The sequence below is a fragment of the Melanostigma gelatinosum genome (assembly GCF_949748355.1).
Source record: "Melanostigma gelatinosum genome assembly, chromosome: 11".
Lineage (NCBI taxonomy): Eukaryota > Metazoa > Chordata > Actinopteri > Perciformes > Zoarcidae > Melanostigma > Melanostigma gelatinosum.
Window position 1 is genome coordinate 9,566,522 of NC_136644.1, and position 26,148 is coordinate 9,592,669.

The 26,148-nt window shown below is 44.5% G+C and overlaps 2 protein-coding genes across 3 annotated transcripts in view; one reads left to right on the forward strand and one right to left on the reverse strand.

Annotated features, from left to right (window-relative positions):
- Positions 1-2,107: 2,107 nt before the first annotated feature.
- Positions 2,108-13,631, reverse strand: haspin (histone H3 associated protein kinase). The gene is made up of 15 exons (XM_079278621.1): positions 13,220-13,631; positions 12,380-12,523; positions 11,936-12,085; positions 8,737-10,600; positions 7,334-7,478; positions 7,081-7,232; positions 6,763-6,951; positions 6,439-6,524; positions 6,210-6,272; positions 6,034-6,125; positions 4,249-4,328; positions 3,852-3,940; positions 3,205-3,347; positions 2,972-3,074; positions 2,108-2,349 (listed from the first exon to the last, which is right to left on the reverse strand). Exons 1-15 carry the CDS (start codon positions 13,372-13,374, stop codon positions 2,148-2,150), a joined length of 3,657 nt encoding a protein of 1,218 aa, XP_079134747.1. The 5' UTR covers positions 13,375-13,631; the 3' UTR covers positions 2,108-2,147.
- A 2,345-nt stretch (positions 13,632-15,976) lies between these two features.
- apbb2b (amyloid beta (A4) precursor protein-binding, family B, member 2b) overlaps positions 15,977-26,148 on the forward strand; it is a 40,483-nt gene continuing 30,311 nt past the window's right edge. For both annotated transcript variants that reach the window (XM_079278763.1, XM_079278764.1), the window contains exon 1: positions 15,977-16,109. The gene's annotated coding sequence lies outside the window, so the exon portion shown is untranslated. The remainder of the gene's footprint in view (positions 16,110-26,148) is intronic.

A 26,148-nucleotide genomic window follows, 5' to 3' on the forward strand; every position in this document is an offset into this window, starting at 1 on the left:
GGTTAAGTGTCTTGCTCAAGGACAATTCGGTATGAATTAAAGGTGGCTGGTGGAATGTATTACACGTGGGTGATGGGCATGAAGTCCTCCAGCACAGTGTCATTTTGTGTCACATAGTGATGATATAACCAGTTGGGCATGTCTGTTTTTGGCTAATTCAGCAAATCAAATACCTGACCAAAATGCAACCAATGCAAAAAAAATCAAGTAAAAATCCCAAATTACCTTTATAGCCAGACTGATGCAGATATTAATAGATATTTTAGATTTTTAAAAAAGAACAATGATACACTAACATTCATATCTTTCTTGTTGGTCAACACACAGTATATATATATATGTTTCACAGCAGTGGAACGTTTCACATACAGTCAGCACACTGAGCACAGACAGTGAAGAGATAGAACTGCTACTGTGTAAAGGGAATACTGCTGTTAAAAAGAACCTGATTTGTTGAAAGTGTTTGCAAACCAAATGTTATTGCACTTTTGTTCATATAGCAGTACTTTTAAAATAAAAGTGCGCAATACACTACTTTTGAATTCATTATTGAACTTTGCCACAGCAATGCGATTAATGGCAAAAAAGCCATTGCGATATATATATGTATATATATATATATATATATATATATATATATATATATATATACATATATATATATATATACGTATATGTATATACGTATATATACGTATATACATATATATACGTATATACATATATATACGTATATATATATATATACGTATATATATATATATATATATACATATATATATATACATATACATATATACATATACATATATATACATATATATACATATACATATATATACATATACATATATATACATATATATACATACATACACATACATATACATACATATACATATACATATACATATATACATATATACATATACATATATATATATATATATATATACATATATACACATATATATATATATATATATACACATATATATATATATACATATATATACATATATATATATATATATATATCGCAATGGCTTTTTTGCCATTAATCGCATTGCTGTGGCAAAGTTCAATAATGAATTCAAAAGTAGTGTATTGCGCACTTTTATTTTAAAAGTACTGCTATATGAACAAAAGTGCAATAACATTTGGTTTGCAAACACTTTCAACAAATCAGGTTCTTTTTAACAGCAGTATTCCCTTTACACAGTAGCAGTTCTATCTCTTCACTGTCTGTGCTCAGTGTGCTGACTGTATGTGAAACGTTCCACTGCTGTGAAACAGGAATAAAATGTTTCAGCACGTTTCAGCAAAAATGTCTGTCTTCATGACAGTCAGAGCATGTGAATGCAGCTCTACTGTTCATCAACATAATGCTGTAACTCAGAGGTAATTATGGTTACCCAGCGACCAAAGAATAAAGACACTTCACCCACAATTTAGGTGTATTTTCCCTTTAACTCACGAGATGCAGCATGTTTTATACTTAATGTGAATATAATTCATACTTTGTTGGCATCTTATTCTGAAAACCGGATGTTCGTCTGAAGAAACCGGATGTTACGTTCATCTTTCTGCTAACAAAGTCCTTCGCTCGCTCCTGATCTGCGCCGTTTAAATGAGTTTACCGTGAATTTCAGCATACAGGTGCACTAAAGTGTAAGTGTCTGCTGAGTTGACCACGGAGACCTGAGTGTCTGCTGACTTTACCGCAGCGAGAGCTTTTAGCATTTTTTGGTTTCTAATCAATTTGAATGATTTTGAATAAATGTTATTTTAATAACCGTTGGAAATTAATGTCTATAGACCTATTACAAATCAACAAATCACTTCGGTACTTGTCTAGAATTGCTAAAATCGGGATCACAATATCACTTTTATATTGGGTTAAAAACCAGGTAAAGCATTTATTGAGTAAGACCTTTTGTGTTCTGCATATATACAGTATTTAAATAACAGTTATTTAAAAAAATGTGCAGCTAATGAAACATGCATTAAAGAAGCTTGAAAATATAAAATGTAAGACGCATGAATACATCATTTTAAATTAGTTATTTTAATAACCTTTGTAAACACTACATTAAAGGAGATCACTAACATTCTTGACATGGATGATGGAGGCAGATGCTATCATACTACTGAAACATGGGGCAGGTCTGCAGCGCCTCGGTGGCAGAGCCGTACTGGAGGACGTTGTCATGGAAACCAGTGAGCTCCTTTAGCATGCCCTTGATGCCCCTCCCTCCCCTGCACCGGTACTTCATGGCGAGCAGCTTGGAGCACAGGTAGTGGAGCCACAGCACGTTGGTGTGGGGGTGGTACTTACTCCAGTTATTCCTGAGACAAGCACAGCGTTCACAAGTCAGAGATGTTAGTTTAACACACACACACACACACACTCACACACACGCGCGTACATATATTACACACAAGAAATGAGACTGATGAGGTCTGTTTACAGCAATAATTTAACATTTAAGGGAGCGATGCAGACGTCGTTATAAGTCTCTAGTAGAGACCTGCCAATCACAAGGTAGTCCCGCCCTAAAGCATACCCTGCTTTATGGTCTGTTTGACTCTAAATGGACCATCATTTACTAAGTGAACATCATGCTGTATTGATGAAGACTTGAAACTAGAGACTGAGACCATAAACTCATGTTTACAATGTTTACTGAGCGTTTAGTATTTCCTTACTAAACAGCTGATTTGTACTTCTTGACATGTTGACTGAGCCGAAGTCAAATCAATAAGAAAACAGTTTTTGGCTCCGTTACGCTCCACATTCAATCAATCATTACACGTGTAGAAGAAGATCTACCGGTAGTTATTTTTATATGTGCATTGTGACTCCTTCACAGAACACGGCGACTCCAGTTACATGGCTATCGGGTCAAGATCAGCCTCAATATTAATGCGCACAGGGATTCACAAATCTGACTCTGGAACAGACACTGACCCATTCTCCTGTCTCATCAGTCTGTAGATATCGAACTGGTAATCTCCTCGGCCCATGAAGAGCGCCTCGTCAGTGGCGATATCACAGGACACCGTCAGACCATCTGGTAAGAGCAAAACATGTTAGAATACCATTAGTATCATCAGATCTATTATTATTATTATTGTTGTTATTACTTTTCAGCGTTATAACAGGGCACAAAGACGAGAGGGAGGCTAAAAAAAATCTCTCACCGATTCCCAGTCTGGAGAGAGAGTAGTCGATGATGCGGACCAGCACCCCTTTGGTGTCCAGAGAGTGGGCTGTTCCATTCAGGAAGAAGCTCCCCGTCTTCTGCTTGGTGGTTTTGACCAGCACGTTGCCCCAGTGGAGGTCCCTGCAGTCAATCAAAATCATCGTTCAGTCGTAATAAAAAGTTATGGTGACACAATATCGTGAATCAAATTGATTTGATTGCTTCGCGGATCCATTAAAAACAGAAATCAAGTGGGGGTCATTATGAGCTTTGCCTGTGTGTCACGAACAGTCACAACTGTTGGTCATTCATCAATTAGTCAAACGACATAAAAACATATTCAGCAAACATTTGAACAAACTGTTTCATTGTTTTGGTCACTTTTCGAGCAAAAACTATTCCAGTTATATCGTCTGTAACGTGCACATTTGCTGGTTTTCTACATCTTTTATTACAGTAAACCGACATATGCATTCTGGACTTTAGGTCGGACAAAATAAGACATTTGAATGCATCACTTTGGACTTGCATAGACTGTATACACACTGTGTCTCGTCCTGCTCAGTGTGCCCAAGGCCTGATGCACACAGACAATCACATGTGCTACAATGTATATATATGTGTGTGTGTGTGTGTGCACTCTACCTGTGTTCAAAGTGTAGCTCCTGCTCAGCAACAGCCAAGGCAGCAGTGACCTGATGAAGGATGCTCTTGGCCACCGCCAAAGACGCCAGCTTGACGACACAATGAAGACTTGAATTAAAGACCCCACATGCACTCTCAGGCCACAATGAAAACTGAGATCAAATACAGCTTTTCATATACTGTATGAAGTTAAGCATTTCTTTCAGATGCTCAGCGTCTTCAATCTTTCAGCAGTTCTTCGGCATGCATATTTAACTTGAAGTTGTCTTTATTAATGTTTGAGCACATTACAGCTGGTGTACTAGTGTGATGAGAGCAGAGTGTTCTATTTGAGGGAAGAGTGCTTGAATCTCTGGCTACAGCAGTGAGAGAGTTTCTGCTGATGCAGCGTGCCTACCGCTCCATTGCTGTTCTCTAGGTCGGCGCCTCCGAACTCGAACTCCAGGATTATGAATAACTGATCCGTTTGGAAGAAGTCTAAGCAGAGAGACAGAGAGAGAGAGACAGAGACAGAGAGCTGATGAAATAAACAGACCTGATCCTAGAGGGACTTTTGTCCCCCGTTAAGGCGGACCATGCGGTGAAAGCATACACTGTATATTAGGAGTGGGCGCAGTCAGCGTACCGCTGCACGTTGGTTTGTGGACGGCCACTTTGAAGTTTGAGTTCAACATTTTGCCCGACATCATTTTGGTTTTTTTTAGCAACTAGAAGTGACACGAGAGAGTGGAACCAAGTACAACCGAACGCTGAACTCCACCAACAGATTACATTGTGGACGTAATGCTTCCACTCGGATACATATTGTAGTCTTTACCGTCTACTTCTCTCTGATAGTTCACAACAATTAACACAGAAATCTGCTATGATCTCCTTTGGAAAATCTCTCACCGATATCGCTCACATGCCATATTGACATGCTGGGTGGGAAAGCGTGACAGGCCTAGCAACAGTAACCAAGGGGAGGGACCAAATAACAACTCCCAGACTGGTGTTAGTAACCTGTCAATCACAAGGTAGCCCCGCCCTAAAGCATACTCTGCTTTATGGTCCATTTGACTCTTAAATGGACCATAACTTACTAAATGAACATCATGCTGTATTGAAGAAGACTTGAAACTAGAGATTGAGACCATAAACCTATGTTTACAATGTTTACTGAGGTAATAAATCAAGAGAGAAGTAGAGTCACTTTCTCATCGACTTCTATACAATTGGACTTCTTTTTGCAACCAGAATAGCCAGAAGAGAGAACGCTAGTTTAAAGCACTTCACGGACGGGCTTTTCTTTTCAGGCCCGAAGGTTGCTGCCTGGTAATAGTAGGGTTGGGTATCGTTTGGGTTTTTTCCGATACCGGTGCCTAAACGGTACCTGAACGATACTTTTTTCTTCAAATTGAACAATATATTAACTGTTTAAAGTACACTATAAATATAAATAAATACAAAACACTTGGCTTCAAACTACAGCTTCAAACTTTTTAACTTCAAACTATGAACAATATATTAACAGTTTACAGCATACTTAAATAAATATAAATAAATACAAAACACACACGCACTCTGTACATACACTACAGCTTCAAACTTCAGCAATTATTTTGCAGAAATATGAGCATATTTGACTTCTCGGGGAAAATACGACACCTATTTATTTTACCAGTTGGTGGCGGTAATGCGCCAATTCATCCACTACACCTCAAAGAAGAAGAAGACGGTTTCGCGTGCCGGATGTTGTGCTTGTTATGAGCGGCAGTGCTAAGTACCCGGATGTCGATGGAGTTAGTAGCCTGCCAGCCGTTTGACAAATCGTTTTTATTTTATTTTAATAAATCATGGCCGAAGCTTCGCCAGAATGATGGAGGGGTTTGTTTCTAAGCGCGCACGGCTTGGCCGGTTGTAATAATACGATGAGTGAGGAGCGGAGGACCGAGGCTATCGTTAGCTGCTGCCAGGACGGAGTCATCAGAGTAGTGTAAAAAAAGTATTTCAAATCAGCTCAGGCACCGAAAGGAAACACCGAAATCTGCATTGCGTTTCGGTCCGTTAGATACCGGTCGTATAGGTACCCAACCCTAGGTAATAGTCGAGGTGAAACAAAGAAACGCCTCTTTGAGTTCCATCAGCCACTGCAACCTCAAAGACATGTTGACATATGGGACCAGGCTTTCCTCTCACTGACCTGGTCGGTCATTCTCGGAGCGTTTCTGCCGGTCGAAGATGTCCCAAGCATTCAGGAACTCTGGAGGGTAGCGGCCCTGAACGCAGTGGAGTCTGTAAGGGAACAAGTCAAGTCACATTAACAAACCCACCGAGGCGCTAACGGACGAATAACAGGAAACCAGAGAGAGTCCTTACTCGTTGAGGCCGATAAATCCGTGAGTCTTGTTGTGCTGCTTCTCTTTGAGGCTGCTCAGCTCCCTGGCAGAAAAACAAACACACACAAACACACACGCAGCTGTTTAGCTGAACTGCTCTCATGCCGTTTCCCATCATTGGGTTTCACTTAACTGAAACATTCAGACCGTATGACTCCGCTCCCCCTTATATTATGGATCCCAGCAAAACTACTCCACCTACAACTCACTTTGAGATAATTATCTCATGGAGAATCTCTCCGAAGGTCTTCTGGTCCTCTCCGTTCACCTTCTCGCTGCCCTCTACTGGAATGATCTACCAAGACAAGAGCCACTGTTTTGAAGCACAATACACAGACGCTCATATATTTTCATTAAACTTCTAGAGCAAATAGCAAATATTTAACATTCTTTTTTTGTATTACTCTTTTCCCGGGAAACCCAAACACGTGACAAAATAACTCAAGGAACGCTCGCTGGGTTTTGCCCCCTGGAGCTTCTGAAACACACAAAGTAATGCACACCAACACATACATTGATGGAAACATACATACTTTGAGTGCTACAGTGTCTCCTGAAGCGTTGGTGGTGGAGAAGACTTCACCGAACGTCCCCTCGCCTATCTTCACACACTGTTTCATACGTTGAGGGAGAATGCACTCCTCCCACGGCAGAGGGCGCGGCTGGCCGCACTCGGCACACACCTTCTCTTCGTCCGACAGATCTGCGTCCTCACACGCAACCTGTGGCAACAAGACATGAGGGAGAAGACGTGTAACAACCTATTCAAATGGCCAAACGCCGAGCATGTACTTGAAAATCGGGACTCTTATGCGTGTGTGTGTGTGTGTGTGTGTGTGCGTGTACTGTACCGGGGAATTGGTGCCCAGCAGCTCTGGCCACAGGCGTTTCTGGAGCAGCGGTCGAAAGGGTGAGGCAAAGAGGTCCTGACTGACGTCGGTCAACATCGCTCGTCGAGATGAGCCTGGTGCCGCCGGACGTAAACTGCCCGGAGTGACTAGCACTGAGGAGAAAGAATTTAGCTGGATTGAAAACGTACCGAACCATGGCACCACTGTATTGTATTGAAACCGAATAACGTAAATGTGCACGTGTGTGCGTTACCCTCGTTCTTGCGATGAACAGAGAGGGCGGCCTTGAGCCGACTCCAGGTGTGTGTGTGGGGCGACAGGTCAGTCAGCAGAGACGACAGGTTGAGGTGACTGGCTTTCAGCGGAGTGGAGAAAGTCATGGTGTCCCCCAGACACTCCTACACACGGGACAGATATCACAGTTTGTCAACAACGCCACAGCTCCACCCGTCTCTTTACATGCCCCCCCCCCCCCCCCCAAGCTATTAACATTCAATTACAGTTGAAGTACAAGCACAAAACAATACACACCGTAAACCAAAAATATGTACAACAAAATGTACTTTGTTTACACTGTGCCAGTTAACTCAATGTTAATGAGGGCAATACATAGACTTTACTGTTAAATTGTGTCATTTAGGAACATTTTGTGTTGATTTTGGCAGCCCCTGTGGACTAAAGTGGTAGTGTTTCCAAGCACCAGACTCTCTTTAGAAAACCTCTTGTTTTACTGAAGCAGGGGTCTGGCAGTCGGACCCGCTCAGTCCTGGTCCAGGTTCTCCCGTGACCCAGATGACGAGCATTCAGAATAACTATATAGCAATAGACAGTCTTCTCTTTGATGGTCTCGTTTGCTGATGTAGTTCATAGACAGACAGTTTCATAACCAGTTAAAGATTCCTCACAGTAACTTTAAAAAGGTTAAAAAAAAAAAAAAAAGAACACGGCCACGGTTAAGGTTGTGAATGAGGTCTGAGGAGTAACCAGGGCACTTCATCTGGAAAATGTGCTTGTTGCTGAGGTACTTTTTATAAAATGAACTTTGAATGTCACAAAAGAAAATTCCATTCACCATCATTACTGTGTATGAAGAAACTGAGACGCAAACATATTAAACTTTAGTCAAACAAAACCAAAACTGTTGGCAACAGTAGTTAGAACTAAACATAAATTGGAACTGTGTTTTTTCTGTTTTGTCATTTGAGTGAACAAAAACCATTAGAACCGGTCTTGAATACGGCATCACATCAAATGCACATGTGTAAAAATCACTGATGAATTATTCTACTCTTTACAGGTACGTACAATAAGTCTTTCAGTATCGTCTAAGAAAAAACATATTTGATAAATCAGTTGGTGTTTAAACATGTATAACAAAAAATATTTTCACCATAAAACCTGCAGAAAGCCACAGGACGAAACATCAAAGTGATGATAAATGTCCTCTTTACCAGGAATATGCATATAAAGAAATACCACCACCTGAAAAGATGAATAGGGACCCTGCTGATGGAATTTGCCACAACCACATTGTTAAATCCTACAGGTGAACTGAAACACCTTTTCTGTTCAATTCAATTTCTTTTGTCAATCACCAAAACGGTCAATTAATGTGTCGAAAGTGAGTGAACGTGTTTGTGTGCATGCTGTTCTCACCCATGGCTGTGTGTGTTGTGTGGAGATGAGCTCGGTGATGCTGCAGTCCGCCGCCCTGCTCCTGAACTCTCTTGTGCTGGCGTTGTTCTTCCAGCGGCTCACACTCAGGCCGCTCACACACGCCTTCCTGGTCGTCCTGGGCCGGTCCGTCGACGTGATCCTCCTCGTCTTCCTCCTCGTCTTCTTTTCTTCAGCAGCCGGATGTGTCTTTTTTTTTCCTTTGCGGGGAACGTGGCAGGAGCTCTTTGCTTCCTCTTGGGTGATCTCGTCCCTGGAGCTAGTTGAGAGTTTCTTTGCGACAGAGACTGAAGTTTCTTTGCTGCGGCGATTGCCATCGCTCTCAGACCGGTGGTCGCCGGCCGAGCCCGGCGCGTCTGTGGGGGATTTGAGTGCGGCTTCTTTGAACTGCAGAATTTCCTTCAGCTGTGGCGGAGTTACTCTCTTCACCTCAACGAGGACTTTGTCAGTTAGACATTTCTCCTTCAGCGTCGTCGCGAGCGCCGCTGCCTTTCCCCCTGTTTCTGGGTGATTAGACTGTGTCTGCACCGCCAGACCGCTGGCGTTTGTTGACGTCATTCTCTCTGTGATTTCTCCTGAAACTATGATGTCTTCTGGGTCCTCCGAGTTATGTGTATGGTCATCTTCGGACATGTTTGCGTGGGACAAAGCCATTTTTTGGAGCTGAACTGTGCAGTTCTTAGAAAGACATTCGCCCTTAACTGCTACAGCAGACGGTGTTTGCACAGAGCTGCTGCTAATCGACTTGTCGGCTGGGAAATGTGCGCCCATGAGAAACTCAGCGCTGCAGTCGTCGTGGTGGGTAGATTTAACATAAAGTACTGATGCCGACTGCTCCATGGATTCCTGTGTGGGCGAGTGTTCGGCTGATAGCGAGGTGTTCACGCTTTGACCATCAGTCACCAAAGCCGCGTGTTCAGAAGACTCTAAACTATTACTACTGTTGCTCACAGATAAAAGGAGATGAAATGGTTCTGAAGACTGCGGCATTTCGGTCGAGCTTGAAAGTCCCAAACAGGAAGAGTAGGCCGTTTTGCCGCATAGCTGCAACGTGGCGAGCTTGTGCAACCGTTCCAGCTGCACGGTGCAGCTCCGGGTCAGACATCTCTCCTTCAGAGCATCTGTAAGCCACTCTAACCCTGCTGCTGCCGACACGAAACGACTGCTGCGTTCACCGTCTGTCGAGAGCAGAATCACACTCGGCGACCCACCGACATTCTTGGTTCTTGTGGCTTCCTCGCTGCAGTGACGTCTCTTGTTGGAGGTCGTGAGCTCCATAAACAAATCACCGGAGAGGTCTTTGTGGCGATGCAGGCCTGGCTCTCGCTTACCGAGGCACGACCGCAGCTTCTCCTCAGAACGAAGCCGGATGGGTGGTGCAGAAAGTGACGGGGAGCCGGGCTGCCCTGGCAAATCCACGTCTTCTTGGAATGTGCTGAAGACACCTATGCAACTCACGGACGTGGATGGTGGGCGAGAGGATTGGTCGTTGTAGGACGGGGGTTTAAGGCGTGGCCGTTTGATGAAGGAGCCTGCCGAGGGGGTGGAGCAATGGATGGGTTTCCTGGGGTAGGGCCCGAGACTGTGATCAGTCAACTCGTTGAGGGAAATCTCTCGGCAAGGGTCGGTGGCAAAGCTGGCGACCCCCGCAGTGTTCACAGAGTTCTCCGCACTAGACACCAAAAACGCTAGGCGGGCCCTTCTCCTGGTGGCCTGAACAATTCTCCTGGGTGTAAAGTCATCTGAAGAGTTGAGTGTGTTGTTAGATGATTTGGGTTGTTTGGGTTTGGTGGTAGCAGCACGTCTGCGGCGGGTTACAAAGCGGCCCGCAGAAGGAAGATGACCACTAAAGGAAACAGAAAAAAAGGAGGAAGAAAGCTAATGATTACAGCAATTACTGAGGACATTAAGCTGGCGTTCAGAAGGAATACCATCATGGTACAAAGTAACCCACCATGAATGTAGTAACCTTGCATGTTTTCAATAAGCCTCTTGCCTAATGATGTTGCAATGCAGCAAGATGAGCCAAGTTGAACTTAAAAAAGCAGCTGCCCTCTGGTTCAAACCATTGTTCGTATGTAAGAAGTGGACGTACCGGTAGTCGTCGTGACAACATTTGTCATTTAGCAGACGCTTTTATCCAAAGCGACTTACAATTCAGATTCTCTCACATTTCTACACCGTAGGCACAGCTATGGGAGCAATTTTGGGGTTAAGTGTCTTGCTCAAGGACACATCGCCATGCAACCAGCGGAGCCGGGGATCGAACCACTGATCTTCTGATTGAAGGACAGCCCTGCTAGCCACTTAGTCACAGTCGCCACGTCACCCGTTAGTTTGTGGACTGCGTTTTGAAGCTTTGAGTTGGGTAATTTGGCCGTCGCCATCTTGGTTTTTTGCAACCAGTGAACAGATGTGACCATATTTGGACTGAGGAGAAGTGACGTAGAGACGCCGTAGACGGCTCTGGTACCGGCAGCGGCCTGTCAATCACAAGGTAGCCCCGCCCTAAAGCATACTTCACTTTATGGTCTATTTGACTCTAAATGGACCATAATTTACAAAATGAACATCATGCTGTATTGAAGAAGACTTGAAACTCGAGATTGAGACCATAAACTCATGTTTACTGAGGTAATAAATGGAGAGAAGTAGTCATTTTCTCATAGACTTCTATACAATCAGATTTCCTTTTGCAAACAGAGTAGTCACCCCCTGATGGCCAGTAGAGAGAATGCAAGTTTCAGGCACTTCTGCATTTGCTTCACTTTTCAGAACCAGAGGTTGCCACCTGGTTCAAATGAAGAGAGAGATCTGCTTATTTTTTCATACAGAGCCAAAACTGATCTGAACGCAGCCTTAGGTGGCAGATACTCTTCAGCTGATTAATGAGGGGATCAAAAGACTGACTGGCTGAAGACTTACTTTTTATCCCTCTTCATTTGAACTGAAGACAAATGTGATTTAAAGGCATTGACATTTGATATTGATTTTAAATGGCAGCCCTAGATCGGAGATCCAAAACTGTTGCATTCACAATGAATGGTGGGTATTGTAGAAACCGAAGAAAACAGTTGGATCTGCTTGAAAGTCCTCAGTTATTACCAGTAATGTCAAAAAGATAGAACCACAAGTCGCTGTACATGCTGTTTACATAATGTGTTCTGCTCCGAGCACACACCTGGTTGTACTGCTCTGCTGGGCGGGCTGACGGCGGGGAGGAGAGGCCCTGCTGATGTTCCCCTGATCACTGGTGGTGTCCAGACATAACAGCGCTTTTCCCTTGGCAGAACGCACTGCCCGACCACTGGCGACACGAGTCTTCTTCACTCTGACAATAAAAAAAGAAGATTAAAACCAACTGATGAGCAAGAGAGGGCATTGAGCAAGTCAGGGGAAAAAAACTGAATACTGAGACTTTAAATGGCGCAAAGAATCTCAAGATCTTTTGTCTGTGCTGCGGTGCACGAAACATCATAAAACCTTGTCGTGTAATGAAATCCGATTCCTAAGTAACTGGCATGGTAAGAATCGGTGAATTATCAACAGTTTTCTTGTAACAAAATGCCTATTAATGAAATAATGACATCCCTCAAAATTGCCAGCTGCATGTTTGGTCACATACCTGGTGGTCTTGCTCTGCTGAGCAGGCTGAGGACAGGAAGGAGGGGGTGCGTTCTCCTCATCACAGCTCCTCTCAGCCAGACACAGCATGGCCTTCTTCTTGGCAAAACGGCTCCTTCTACGACTGGTAACGCTGGTCCTCTCTCTGTGAGGAGAACATCAACACGTCAGTTAGGGGCAGAGAGGAGGTGATATCCAACATGAGAGAACATAGGTTCGAAAAATATTTTTAAAACTATGATTCAAAAATAGATTAGATCATCATATCGTGGCAAATTTCTCTTCTTTTTTTAAATCATCACTTGGCAGAAACACGCATTAAATCTGGTTGGTTTAGGACAATTGTTGTGACAATTGTTGGACTTCAGCCAATCAATGAGCTGAGGAATGCAACTTTGGGGAGACAAATGTTTTGAAGCTCAGGGGGATTTCAGATCTTCTGCTGGCCACCGAGGAGGCAGACCAGCCTTCTGGGTGGCTCGGATCTCACATTTGATTTTATATATAAGTTTGTTTTGTTAATAATTGTGTGATTCGGTTTGTAACTGTCTGTATCTGTTTTTATGCTTCTTGGATAATAAATCCATTTGATTTTTACTTAAACCTGCTGTTGTGTTTTGGAGGAGATTGTGAGATTTTAGTTGTCAACTTTGTTGACATTTGTTGTCCTTGTTTTTAGCCGAATGTTCATATCTGTGTAACAAAACAAGGCCAGAAACCTTGTATTCTGATGTGAGGGTTAGGTAGAGTCTGACTTGAAGAAAGCCATTAAAACTCAAGTATTCAGCCTTAACCCTAAACGTGTGAAGCCCTTCCTGACTACCGTGGCTCGTGAACGTACCTCCTCCTCGTAGGTTTTGCGGGTTCAAACACTGAGTTCTCGACGTCTGTTGAGCGCGTGCTGTCGAAGGCATCGTTCTCTGGGGAGATCCAGGCGGACAGCTTTCGCCTCTCCTTACCATAAGTCTTCAAAAATAACGGCTTTAAACGCTTCATACTTGAAATTACAGACGTAACGGTGCCAATAATCCAAATGTATATTATATCGACGTGTTCAAGCGCATTTAGCTGACATTACTAACCTAGGAGAGACCAACGACGTTAACATTTGAGAGTCAAGTTTAGCCAGGTAGCTCGACCTTTTGCTAACTATATGAACGCCTAAACAGCAACACTGATCGACAAAACTCAATGACACTATTTAAGTAGCTGTTTAAACCATTCCGTTATGTATTCCGTTTTTCTGTATCCGTTTCATTATTATCCCGAAGCAATCCGAATCCGCTGCACCCGCTTCTTGTTCAAACAGCTGGGCACCGATGATGATTGGTCAAAAGCCGGTGAGGATATTAGCACAGCGCCACCTGGCGGATTGGAGTAGTTACAACTTGGATTATGAAGGAGAGAGGACGGAACAGCATCTCTTATTCGTGTATGAAGTTGAAGTTGTAGGCCTAAAATGTTGTTCAGCCAATAGTTATCTTAGTTAGTGCTCTACAATAGGGACTCCAATTCGACACAAAGGGGAACACATTTGTGTGGCCAATAGTGTGAATGTAATCCTCACACACAGCCTGACCACAACAGACAATGCAGTACTGACGTCTAACCACCAGGTGTCACCATTTTATTGTTGGAATGCTGTTGAGCATTCCAACGCATTTTCATCAGTTAATGCTTTTTCTAGTTAAACTCTACTGCCCTTTACTGTATGAGTGGGCAATTGCATCAGAAATGAAACAGGGTTACCTCTAACGCCAGTTTTCATGAATATTATTGGCCCCACGAGACTGTAATGTAAAATTACATGAGCATGCATATATTAGCAAGCACGGCTAACAGAAATGTGGTGGTTCGTTTTAGAGGTTATTCGGATTCATCATAAGGATCACAAATGTCTGTACCACTTTCCATTTCATATTTCCTTTTATGTTTCGACTTTAAAAAAAAAGTAATCTGTGATGTGTTTTTTAAATGCACGTGCTGGCTGCTTGTGTAATGCACCACCATGCACATACACCGTGCTAGACCTCTTCACCCTCCGTCCAAACTGGACTCTGTCCTTTCAGATTTCCACACGTTTCTAAAGCGTCATTACTTTGTGGTTTCTGCACTTTCAGGCGGTTAATTACAAATCATGTAGCCCATAGAGTGTAGCCAATTATGTTGTCAAAGCAAAGTGATTACTTTAATCCCTCTCCTCACCTCCCAGGCACCAATTGCTTCCTGTTCATTTCTGTATATGAAAATCATCTAGAGCAGACTTGAAAGAAGCTCAAAGGCCTCACCAAATCCCGGTCTCATATAGGCACACGTAATAAAATACCATACGCCTTTAAAGTGTTCGGCCTGATGAGATGTGATGCAACTCTTGTTTTCAGCAAGGAGAGAGCAGGAAAGATATTTATCATAAAGTGCACACAATGCATCCAGTCCAGCCCTTTGAGACTTGAATACCAGGTTTAAATTGTCTTCACTTTAAGTTCCTTTATGAAAGGGAGTAACTGAACAACACAGTACCGGTAATTCATTTCACCCTTTATTGCTGAACAGCGAATCATATTAAATCTAATTTCACCCAAACAACAGATGTGCTCATTTCATTGGGGAAATCGGATATGAATGTTGCTTCATCATCCATAAATGTATTAGTAATGCACAAAGGCAACACGTCAGCTTAATCTTTACATTAATATTATCATTATTAGATAACGCTGTTGTTACAAACTAATTATAGTGTCTGTCTGCGCTGACTTTGGGTTTGTCACATTGAGAGTGTGAATCCTTTGATGTTTTGGAAGACATTTCAATCTCCCGTTCCGACACTGATTGCTACTGACTTTTCTAATTAACAATATTTTGTTCAAAATAAAACTACAACAGCAACATTATGTTTCTATTGTGTCTTATCATCGCAATGCTGCTGCGTGTTCTACTGCTACTGTAAGTTGACTGTATTATGTTATCTTGTGTTTATATATTAGCCTAAATATCTGTATATCACATATTGATATCATATTTATAGTTATTTGTTCATATAATATCAATGTTATTGTCACATTTTGCTTGATTACAATTATTATACTCGCATACAACTGTATCTGGAAGAATATATTTTAAATACAGCTATATAGTGGGTCACTTTGATCTACCAGGAAAACGCTCCATTGATTTTGAACATATATTATACACACTGCTCCGAGGTAAGGTATTGTTTATGGATTTGTAACCTATCTGCTATTAATAGGCCTCATAACTCCTTTGTAACCCGTTACTATCTATCTGGTCTGCATTGGGATTAATGACGTTTTCTATCTCTATTTTTGATTTAATCATCATCTAGACTGTTAAATAATTGTTAATTTTCTAAATATTTTGCAAATGTCCTTCATTCTCTGTGATTACTTACATTACATTATTATTTTTTAGCGCCACTAGAAGATGAAGTACATTAGCAGTAGGCAGTAAACGGAGTTAGAAAAAAATGAACAGAGGAGCGTTTGCTTCCGGAGCAGCGTCCCCCGGTTCCCCCTGTCGGAGAACAGCGGCATCTGGGAGGGAGGAGAAAAGGAACAAGCCGAGAGAAAACGGAGGGGAGGAGAGATAACACAGACAGGAGCGCAGCGGACTGTGGAGAGGAGGTGAGCGGTGTGGTATGCCGACAATTTCAGCTCGAACACGGGGAGCTGTTGTGGTCGCAGTCGTCCCCCGCCTTGAATTGGAGTGGAAACGTGAGTTTAACTTTCCATATTCTTCCCGACGCGACGCATGGCTTTGGCGTCTGAAGGGCCCTGCTGTGTTGCGAACGAGTCGGGATGGTGGTGGTGGGGGGGGGGGACCGGGAGGCTGCGGCGGTAGATGGGGGCATTAACGGGACCCAGCGCGTGTGTACCTTTTTTAGTTAAAGCTTGGAAGATTTTGGCGACCGAGTTGTCACGCAGTGTCGTGGAATGCGATGGTTGGTTGAACACGGCTACTACAAGGTTAGCTACTACAAGTCCACTGCTATGTTGGGATTCTAATGTATGGAAACAACAGAGCTGTAGAGTGACATTTGTGAAAGCTCGAGATTATTAAACTGTGTTATGTGAAGGGCCTATCTACTAGTAAGTAGTAGCAAGTAATACACTAACTACTGACGTTACTTAAACATAAGTGAATCAAGCAGACAAAATATAAATCGTTTCATTACACGTCTAACCATCAACACCATCAACACCTTCATATACAGTAGCTACCTGTCATAAAAAAAGTAAAATTGGTTGTGTTCATTAATTGTCAGACCAAAACCGAAAGATACTGCAATTTCAGATACATGAAATAGTGAAAATCATTAAACCCCTTAAAATGTGAGAAGTTAGGGTGAAAAAAGAAATTGGACAATCAAAATTGATTGTCATTAGTTTTCTGTGAGTCGACGAATGAGAGTCGACTAACCGTCTGAGCCTGACAGGCCGGTTCACCCTGTCCTCTCTAGGCTCTCGTTCAGAGATGCTCCGCGGCGTGTCCTGTGTCTGGTCCCGTGCGGGTCTCCGTGCTGAGCAACCATTTGAGTAATAAAGAGGTTCATTGTGACACAACCCAGCATGACGGAGGGTGTTCTCATGACTTAACGTTAGGTGGAATAGTCTGGGGGCTACAGGGCGACACGAGGCTTGTGTTGGTGCATGGTGCTGACTGGCTGGACGCCGCGAGCTAGCTAATCGTTTCCAGCCTTGCTTTGCTAGTTTCTGCCAGGCCCTCGAGATAACACGCCTTGTTTGTTTAAAAAGAAGAGGAAGAAGAAAAATACACGGAGCCACTCCATGTCGTGTTTATGTCTCGAGAATGTTGTGGATAACTTTACGGTTTTAACTTCCACAATAACCGGGTATGTTGTAGTGAAGGATGCAAGGACGAGTGGAACCGTTAACGTAGTACGCACTACGGGTGTCTCTGTGTAGGGAGACGGAACACTTAAGTTGTTGACAATAACATGAATGAGCGAGGGAACCGTCTGGTTCCTCTCGAGTGCACCACTGGGGTTTCTCTCCAGGTGACACCTTGTTTTGCATGCGTAAAAAAAAAGCAGAATGAATGCAACCCTATCTAGTGCTACACAATACTGTAAACAGCTAGCACCTGCTGTTTTTTTGGGCAGCGGTTGTGGTGGCTTTACAGGGTTTATTCTGGTTTGCTAAAAGTATTAGCGTGGACCACAATGAGTGAATGTGTCACTGAACGCACCACCGGAGTTGAAATGGTGCACTGTCATCTTCTCTCCCTCCCTTCCTCCCTCCCTCTCCGTTCAGCCTCCTCACCCGCAGGCTTGCTCTTCATCCAGGCCTGGCCTCGGTCTGCAGTGTGTGTGTGTGCGCATGTAGAAACATGATGTCATTGCTAATTGCTCAGGGCTCCTGCCCTGTTCAGTTAAGGTTTATATTCTGCCCCTCTCCCCCCACTCCCCTCCTTTCTGCTCTTTTATTATTATTATTATTTCCCTCTTTATTTGCTGAGCACGGAAAAAGTGTGGGCCGAGTTTTGGTGCCAAGCGCTGCGGTTCTGGTGTGTGTGTGTGTGTGTGTGTGTGTGCATATTTAGCTTTGGTGTTCTAAAAAGTACCTCGGTTTCAAGATCCCCCCCCCCACCCCCCTCTTTTGCCGAGGTAGCCTCTATCACAGAGGAGAGACACGCATGTACACGGTGCATACGCATGTGGACAGAAATAGCAATGCAGTAATGTAAGCCGTCACCCTGTGGAGCCGGGTAGCTCGTCAGTCACCCAAAAATACCCAACGATATCTCGGCTAGCCCCAAAAGTGTTCTGCAGATTGGATGTAATTACGTTGGCAAGGCTATAAGTGTGTGTGTGTGCGTGTATGTGTTTGTGTGTGTGGGGGGTGTTGGGACTTTCTTGCCTTGCAGCACTAACTCTGTGTGTGGTCGAGGTCATGCACAACAGCTGATGAGAGAGGACGGTGAAACCGTGCATGTGCAATGCGTACAGGCTTGTGTGACTGTGTGTGTGTGTGTGTGTGAGAGCGATCAGATAAAGATCGTGGAGATCCGTTATCAGCACCCTGCTTCCCCTGTGAAACAATACCACGATCCGCCCTTGACCAAACTAGTGTGTGTGTGAGCATGTGTGTGGGCATGTGCATATTTGCACGTAGAATCCGACCAGGTTGGACAGATGATTGACGGAGCAGAGAGTGGATTCGTCCCAGGCTGTCGAGAAAATGTGTGTGTTTATGTGTGTTGTTGCCAATCTCTCGCTCTTCACTTTCAGCCCCCCCATCGATGTCCCTCAATAGGCGTATTGTGCCCACTGTCAGGCAGGCTGCAGTGTGTGTGTGTGTGTGTTGCATTGTTGTTGCAGGGAGCAGACAGCCGTGAGGTGTGTTTGAACAGAGAAGGAGCACAGAGGCCCATGTTCATCCTGTAGGGTGTGAAGCTGAGCGACGGGGCCCCCCCTTTCTGTCCCGTCTGTCAGTCTCGCTCACGTTTTTTTTGACGTGTTTTCCGGCTTGAGCCGCATCACCTTGTTGTGGCTCAGTTTGACGCTGCACTCTTTCTTCACGCTCACACTCTTGTGTGTGCATGTAAAGTGTCGGGCCCCTGGCAGCCCATCGCTGATCGGCTGTCTTCTCGCTGTCAAGTCTGTACACAGGTTATTCAGATGAGCTGTGGAAGCGGGCGAGGGCAGACGGAATTTTCTGCTCTTTAAGGGAGCTGTACGCACACACTCTCTTTTGTTTATATGTTTCTGCTGCTGATGTTGTCTTTTCCACTTGGCTGCACTTTCTCACGTACTGTACAGTTCATCACTCCCAGTTCAGCTGCATAAGGGTTTTCTGCCTCCTTCCCTGACTTTCAAACCCATCATCACACACTGTGAAAGCCCTGAAGTGATGGAACAGGCTGAAAAAGGACAGACTTGGTCTTATCTCCCACCATTGCTGCATTCACCAGGAACCATATGCCTGTTCCTGAGTACTCGTACTCGTCGTGACGTCACCCATTGGTTTGTGTATTTTTGGCCTTTCAAATGCTAAATTGTCCGATCAAGAATACAATCGGCAGATTATTAATAATTGTTAGTTGCAGCTCTACAATGTTCAGTCACAGAGTGAACTTTTCCAGATAAGAGATCAGTTTAGTCAGTGGATTACAGCCAAAACAAAGACATAGGCTGAGTGCTGTTTGCCGTGTGAAATAGTACCCCTGCTGCATTTCCTGGAGGGTCAAGTTTTATTTCATGAATTGTATCAATTTGTTCCTGTTTGTGGTGACGGTGCTCTTCTTCTCTGGTGGTATAAAACGCTACAGCAAGCCTTGCTCCTAGCTTTTGACAGACCCTCCCTTCTGTCGTAACAATGAACCTTGGGAGCTCAGGATTGTATGACGGTGGTTCCTGCGTGATGAGCGCTCAGGATGACGGGCGACAGGAATGTTGAATCATTGATCTCATTGGTTCCTGACAGATGCCTTATTTGGGTTCACATCCTGTGGGGGGAGTGGTGATAACTCAACATCTGTGGTGAGGATGTGATTCATGTGATTGCATGATTAAAAAACAAAAGTTTGATTAGTTTTGTAGACAAGAATTGAGATGACTTAACCGGTGTAACTTTGATGGAACACGCGGTGCTGGAAATGCTGCGTCATGCTCGTCCATGAGAATGCTCTGCTGGTATCTGGGGGAAACGACGACGTTGGCTTCCACCGGTTGGTCGGGAGAAAGAGACGGCCGCTGTGTGAGAGGACGAGAGCGCGGGAGGGGATGGTTTAAAGTATTGGCGAGGGAGCAATGATTGCAGTGGTGTCTGTGGTTCCTTTGGCAGTGAAGGGACATTCCTTTTCTGATGAGTCACCCTCTCGCTCTCTCTGATATGTTTTCCTTCCTCACATCTCCCCCCCCCCTCCCCTCTCTCATTCTCGGAGCGTCTCTCCTTCTTACTGTCACAATCTCTAGGCCTTTTGTCAAAACTTCCAGCCAATCAGATCGGACCGGGCCGCGATATTAGTGCAATCTCGTGGCGTTATCGTGGACCGGCTCGCCACAGGCATTTCTCATGAAATGCAAGATAACAAGGCCACGTTCAACTCACAGTAACACACACACACACACACAATCTGAGTTCGAGCTGTGTCGTTTGTGTCTAGACGTCCTCTCGGATGTCCTGTCACATCTCAGCTATATATAGGACCCACAGTCTCTTCACCGCTCCTGCCCTCGCCTCAGATCCGACGGGGGCTTTCTTCACTGAGAAAGGGAGAGGGGTTTAAAAAACAACAGACTACTGAAGGAGACAAGAGAGCTGTAATGCTTACAGTCCAATAAGAATCCCTCAGAAACTTTCTCTGCTGATGAAAGAAATATGGATAACAAGTGAAGAGGTATGTGTGTGTTTGCATTAAACAGGATGTGTGTTTGTGCGTGTGTTGAATGGAATGTTTGCAGATTGAAAGAGCAGTTTTCAAATCGCAAGAGTCGCTACTTTAATTCCCACTTCTGCTATTGACAATGCATTACTAAGAGGTAAGAGAAACGTTTTGTCTGGAGACCATTAAATGACAAATGTGTCCAAACAGATTTACTCAGCTGTAGCCAATTGGTGGTACTGCAGATCAAGAGGAAAACTCTTGGTTGTTTTGTGAATGCACTCCCTGCATGTCCATGTTTGTCATGGTACCCACACGTCACTTATTTAGAAAGATTGGCCGCTCCGCTATGATTCCAATCCTCAGTCGAGTAGCTCCCCAGTTTAACCCTCTGAACCCCAAAACACGTAGCCAAAACTACACCGTTTATCACAGCCAGAAGCTGTAAAAAACACCACTATCGTCAGGTTTTCATCTTGAACGTGTGTGACGAACGCTTCCGTCAGAAAAAGCAACCGAAGCTAAGCTTAAAATTAGATAGATGGACAGATAGATACTTTATTCATCCCGCAAGGGGAATTTTGTTTAAATTGTGATATTTCATCAACATTTTATTCTACATGTCTGATCAAATTCTGCGCTTGTCAGTGCAACTAAGTCACAACAGTCCCGTGTCATCACATCAGTGAAACTTGGATGGATCTTCAGGCTGTTGAGCACCGAGCATTGAGGAGAGGAGAGGCTGTAAGGAGAGGTTGTCAGAAATCTCAACATATAAAGCATTTTGTTTTTCCAACATCGGTTACACTTTTGGACACTTACCCACATTTTGGATATATGGATTCCATTGTTGGCAAATTTTTGTAAAATAAATGATCAAAGAAATTCAACTTGAGTTCTCTCTACCTCTAGCCATGGCTGTGCTGTTCTACTTTGCAATGAAGATTCAGGGCACAGAGAGGAAAATGTGACGGGAGTAAAAAACGCCCCCAAAGTGCTCGAGGTTCAGAGGTTTAATATCATTTTGTCACTATAGTGGAAAAAGAGGAGGCTGATGGGAACTGAGGAACTTCAGTCGAGTCGACCAAACTTCTTCTGGACCAGACGGCGGTAGGACCTCCTCCACTGTCCGGTGTGACGGACTCTCGGGCTGACAGCTCTGCCAGCGGGACACGCTAGGATTCACAACGTCATCTATGACCAGGACGTGCTCTTTTTTATTTATTCCTCCCACTGTGTGGATATCTGGTACGTCCACATCTGTGACGTTCAAAGGCAGGAAACCGCGAGTCTTACTCTCATTATTGTAGATGAGATCATCAGTAATAAACATTATTATTACATCACTATTAACATTATAAGAAAAGGGACCACATGCAGAAGACATGGTGACTGGTCATTAGGGGTGGGTGGGGCATGCAAATGATGTTATGTTATTCATTCTCAACGCTTACTATCTGCCATAATTTATGATCTATGAATCTTCCTAAATTTCATATAATGTGTGGTAGTATTTAATGTGGTCATCATGTTCAGTAGTCAGTGTCGTGCTGCTTCAGATGATCCGTGGCGTCCACAGTAGGCCTACGGTGGCCTGTGTGGCCCCTCTCTCACAATGCAACGTGTATTGTATGTGGGGAAAGTATAAATACGCATGCGCAGAGTGCTTTATTTAATGTCGATCACACAAATTTGATGACTGGTTGGGCTGACATTGCATGTTTCAAATTTGATTGGCTACCTGTCGGCCAACACTAGCTTGGAATTGACTGCTCGGCAAGAAGAGGGGAGACTCTTAGAGACCGCTAGCGAGTTTGGATTATATACTCGAGCACAGGTTTGAAACCTTTAATTTGGAGGAGAAATCGGAATTAAATTGTGTTTTCCCTGTCTGCTTTTTGGTGGAGATAGTACTTGGCCGATGACGGGGTTACAACGATTTGTAACATCTTTCTGAGGGGAGAGAGCAGCGGGACTCCTCTGGACTACGCTGTGAAACAGGGTTTACGTGGACGGGTGAACGCCGCTGCTCCACCGAGCAGCATGACCATCAGGTGGAGGAGAACCGGATCATGCCACGTATTAGACTGTGTGGAAAATGTGAAGCAGCGCTGCGGGCCCACGACCAGTCGCCGGAGTCTCTGAATCAGAGACAGAGAGACAGAGACAGCGAATCATTTGAATATCAACATGACACTCCAGAACTCTGAACTATGTAAAAACTCCACTGGACGTGGCTCTACTTGTTGCTCCCTGTCTCTACTCCTGGCACAGCTTGTGTGGCCTCAGCATCGCGTCCAGGAAGGAGCCGTCGTCTCATCCCGGTGAAGTCGCGCTGGCCACCTGACCGGCTCACGTGTGTCCCACGGAGGGACTGAAACGGGACTTCCCTCCCCTCGCTGCGCTCGGCTCTGTTTCGGCGGGGCATGCTCTTTTCTTCCCCTCCCTCGACCTCCCCTCACCCACCCACAGGAAGAGAGGGGCTGGGAACCGGGGTGGGGGGGAATAAGTGTGGGGTAGGGGGTAGGATTAACTTGCTACCAAGCTTCCCAAATCCAGGAAATTCATCCCTGGGCTTCTGTTTCTGAAACGTTTCTTTTCTTTTTTCCACACGTCATAGGATTCCAAAGTCTGTGTGTGTGTGTGTGTGTGTGTGTGTGTGTGTGTGTGTGTGTGTGTGTGTGTGTGTGTGTGTGTGTGTGTGTGTGTGTGTGTGTGTGTGTGTGTGTGTGTGTGTGTGTGTGTGTGTGTGTGTGTGTGTGTGTGTGTGAGAGGCTGTTACAGAATGCTCTGTTGCCCCCAGTGGTCTTCATTTAAATATAGGCAGTAACTATGTAAAGGCGGCTCACTCTCACCTTGTTTGTGTTTCACTGCCGTGGCCCTTCAGTCTGCTCAGGGTCAGTGGATGGAACCTGTCCACACATGCAACCTCCTATTCCAAGAGCTCTGTGTGTGCGTGTGTTTTGTCTGTAACCTTTGTTGACCAATTAGAGGTTTTTGCCTTGACCCCCCCCCCCCCCCCCCCTGAAAAGAGAGACATGCCTGAGATTCTTTTGGCACACCCTGGAAATTCCTCACTGCTCTCCTTTTCTTTTGTGGTCATTCTGTCTCTCGCTCTCCCGCCCGTGGAAACCGTGCCAGAGGAGAAATGATACCTTTCAGCAGTATGTGTACAGTACATCCACTGGGTGGACGTCAAACTGCAGCGTGAATAAAGAGGAATCACAGTAGAGCTATTTCTGTCCGTACACTGCTGCTGCGAGGACGACGTACGGCCACAGAGCTCCGTGTGTGTGTGTGTGTGTGTGTGTGTGTGTTTGTCTGAATACAAGACTGTTTGTTTAAGCTGCAGTCTCAGAGTTTTGTCACTGTGTCTCAGTAATTTCCCACTATCAACAATATATGGATGTTCTCTCTCTCACACACACACACACACACACTCTCTGGGCCTCCCCTTCCGCTGTTATTCTGGAAACCAGATCCTGTAGATGGTTATTGTTTTCCTCCCTGCTTCCTTGTTTTTGTGGTCACACACACTCACAAACACACACACACTGAGCTTGGAGAAATATATATATATATAATATATATCCAGAATAGACCAGTCACCAGCCATCTGTTAGCTTTGTGTCGGGCTGATTGATGTTTTTTTTTATGAATTAATTTTGATTTGCTAGCAGCTGCAAAATATGTAGCTCTTCATATGAGGTGACTAAGAATAACCCTAATATATAAACATACTCTATGTCATTTGAAAATGCTGCATCGCCACTTTTCTCATGGCTGTGCTTCTGGTCATAAAACAAACCTGCAGTTTGGGATCCGAGTGAACAAATAGGCACATAAAACAACATGGAGTCTGCAGTGGAGGCCGGTCCTAAAGCTGTTTAGAGATTTATATACAGTGAAACGGGCTTCAAATCAACTGTGATTGATACAGGGAGTTAAATACCGGTAGTCTGTGTAGACATAATGTGGCGATCTGCCTTTGTTTTATTTATTTTTATATTTTTTTTAGCCCCAAAAAGTGATAATAATAATAGCATATGGCCACACTAGTGGTTGGAATGTGAAGAGCTCTCCAGCTACATGTGTCTGGTTAGCAGTGTTGCTAACCTCTCAGCCTGGTTTGTGGAGGCCGTTGGCAGCTACATGAGGGTCCGACCCACTCTGTCTGCAGCCAATGACAATAAAGCCAGGGGAGATATGGGACGGTTGCCTGCTATTTTACGAGCTGGTTTACACGTTCACATCCTCATCCAAAAAAGTTAGAAAAAACAACAACACCCAGTTGCATTTTCTATTCTGCACGCCGTCCCTCGTTGATGCGAATCCGTTTTTGTTTTCTCTTTCTGACGGGCCCCGGCCTCTTAAGTTTAACTGTGACAGTTTTGCTTTTTCAGTCAGTCTTTTTTATTTAGCAACAGATGGGGTTCCTTCCAGGCAGAGGGGGGGGGGGGGGGCTGTAAATCAGGGGTTTGTAGAGCGAAACGGGTGGTTTTATGAGAGTTTACAGACCTTCTTTACTTTTAATGAGAAAAGACAGCAATTCTCTTCTAGACAAAGGAAAGAGGAGGTGTGTGTGTGTGGGGGGGGGGGGGGGATGAGAGGTAGAAGATGAACGTAGGAGAGGTAGAGGAGAGGAAACGGGCAAAGAGAATGGGATAAAGGAAAGAGATAAAAATCAAGTGGGATTAGCAGGAGTCCACTTGGCTCATGAATGTTCAAGAAAGCAATCCGCCTCTTCCTCGCTCGTCCAGAGTCTGGTGGTGGAAAAGAAAGAGAGAGAGAGTGGTGGAGTGTTCGCAGCTGCTCCCTCCATTCTTTGGTGGAGCCAGACCCCTCCCCCCCACCAACACACCTAACATTATAGACCACAGTAACAACACGCACATGCAACAGCACACACTCGGTGGGTTGGCCAGAGGGTCAGGAGTCAAAGGTCAAACCGTCATGCTGTGACACATCCTAGATCTGATTACCCTCCTTCCTCTGTCAGTTTCTACTGTTTACAGGTGAGTCCATGTGGAAGGGTCACCCTCATATTTACTACTCGTGTGTGTGTGAATGAGTGTTTGTCTCTGTATTGTCAGCGCTGCCCTGTGGCCCTGTAATCATGCATAGACCCCCCCCCCCCGTACCACCCCCCCGTCCGCCGCACAGGACTGCAGCAAGCCCAGAACAGGCACCACGATCACTGTCGTCCCGTCCAGTTAGAGGCCATGTCCAGATGCCGTCGGTACTGGAAGTCACAGCTTTAGTGCCTACTTGCCGTCGAGCTGGAGCTCCACCCGAGTGTCAAAAGCTTTACGTTTCACATCCGTGTCTGTAGGAAAAAAAACAAGTTCTTATGCAACTCCAGAGCGGTCTGTAGTTAGTGTTTGGACAGCGCCACACATTTGTGTC

What these genes read in the sequence shown, in the direction of transcription:
- haspin (XM_079278621.1), bottom strand. Translation starts at nt 13,374, where the DNA reads ATGAAGCGTTTAAAGCCGTTATTTTTGAAGACTTATGGTAAGGAGAGG. An exon ending in GGATTTATCGGCCTCAACGA is followed by an intron (nt 6,126 to 6,209) that starts GTAAGGACTCTC and finishes GTTCCCTTACAG; the next exon opens with ACTCCACTGCGTTCAGGGCC. An exon ending in GAGCTACACTTTGAACACAG is followed by an intron (nt 3,348 to 3,851) that starts GTAGAGTGCACA and finishes GATTGACTGCAG; the next exon opens with GGACCTCCACTGGGGCAACG.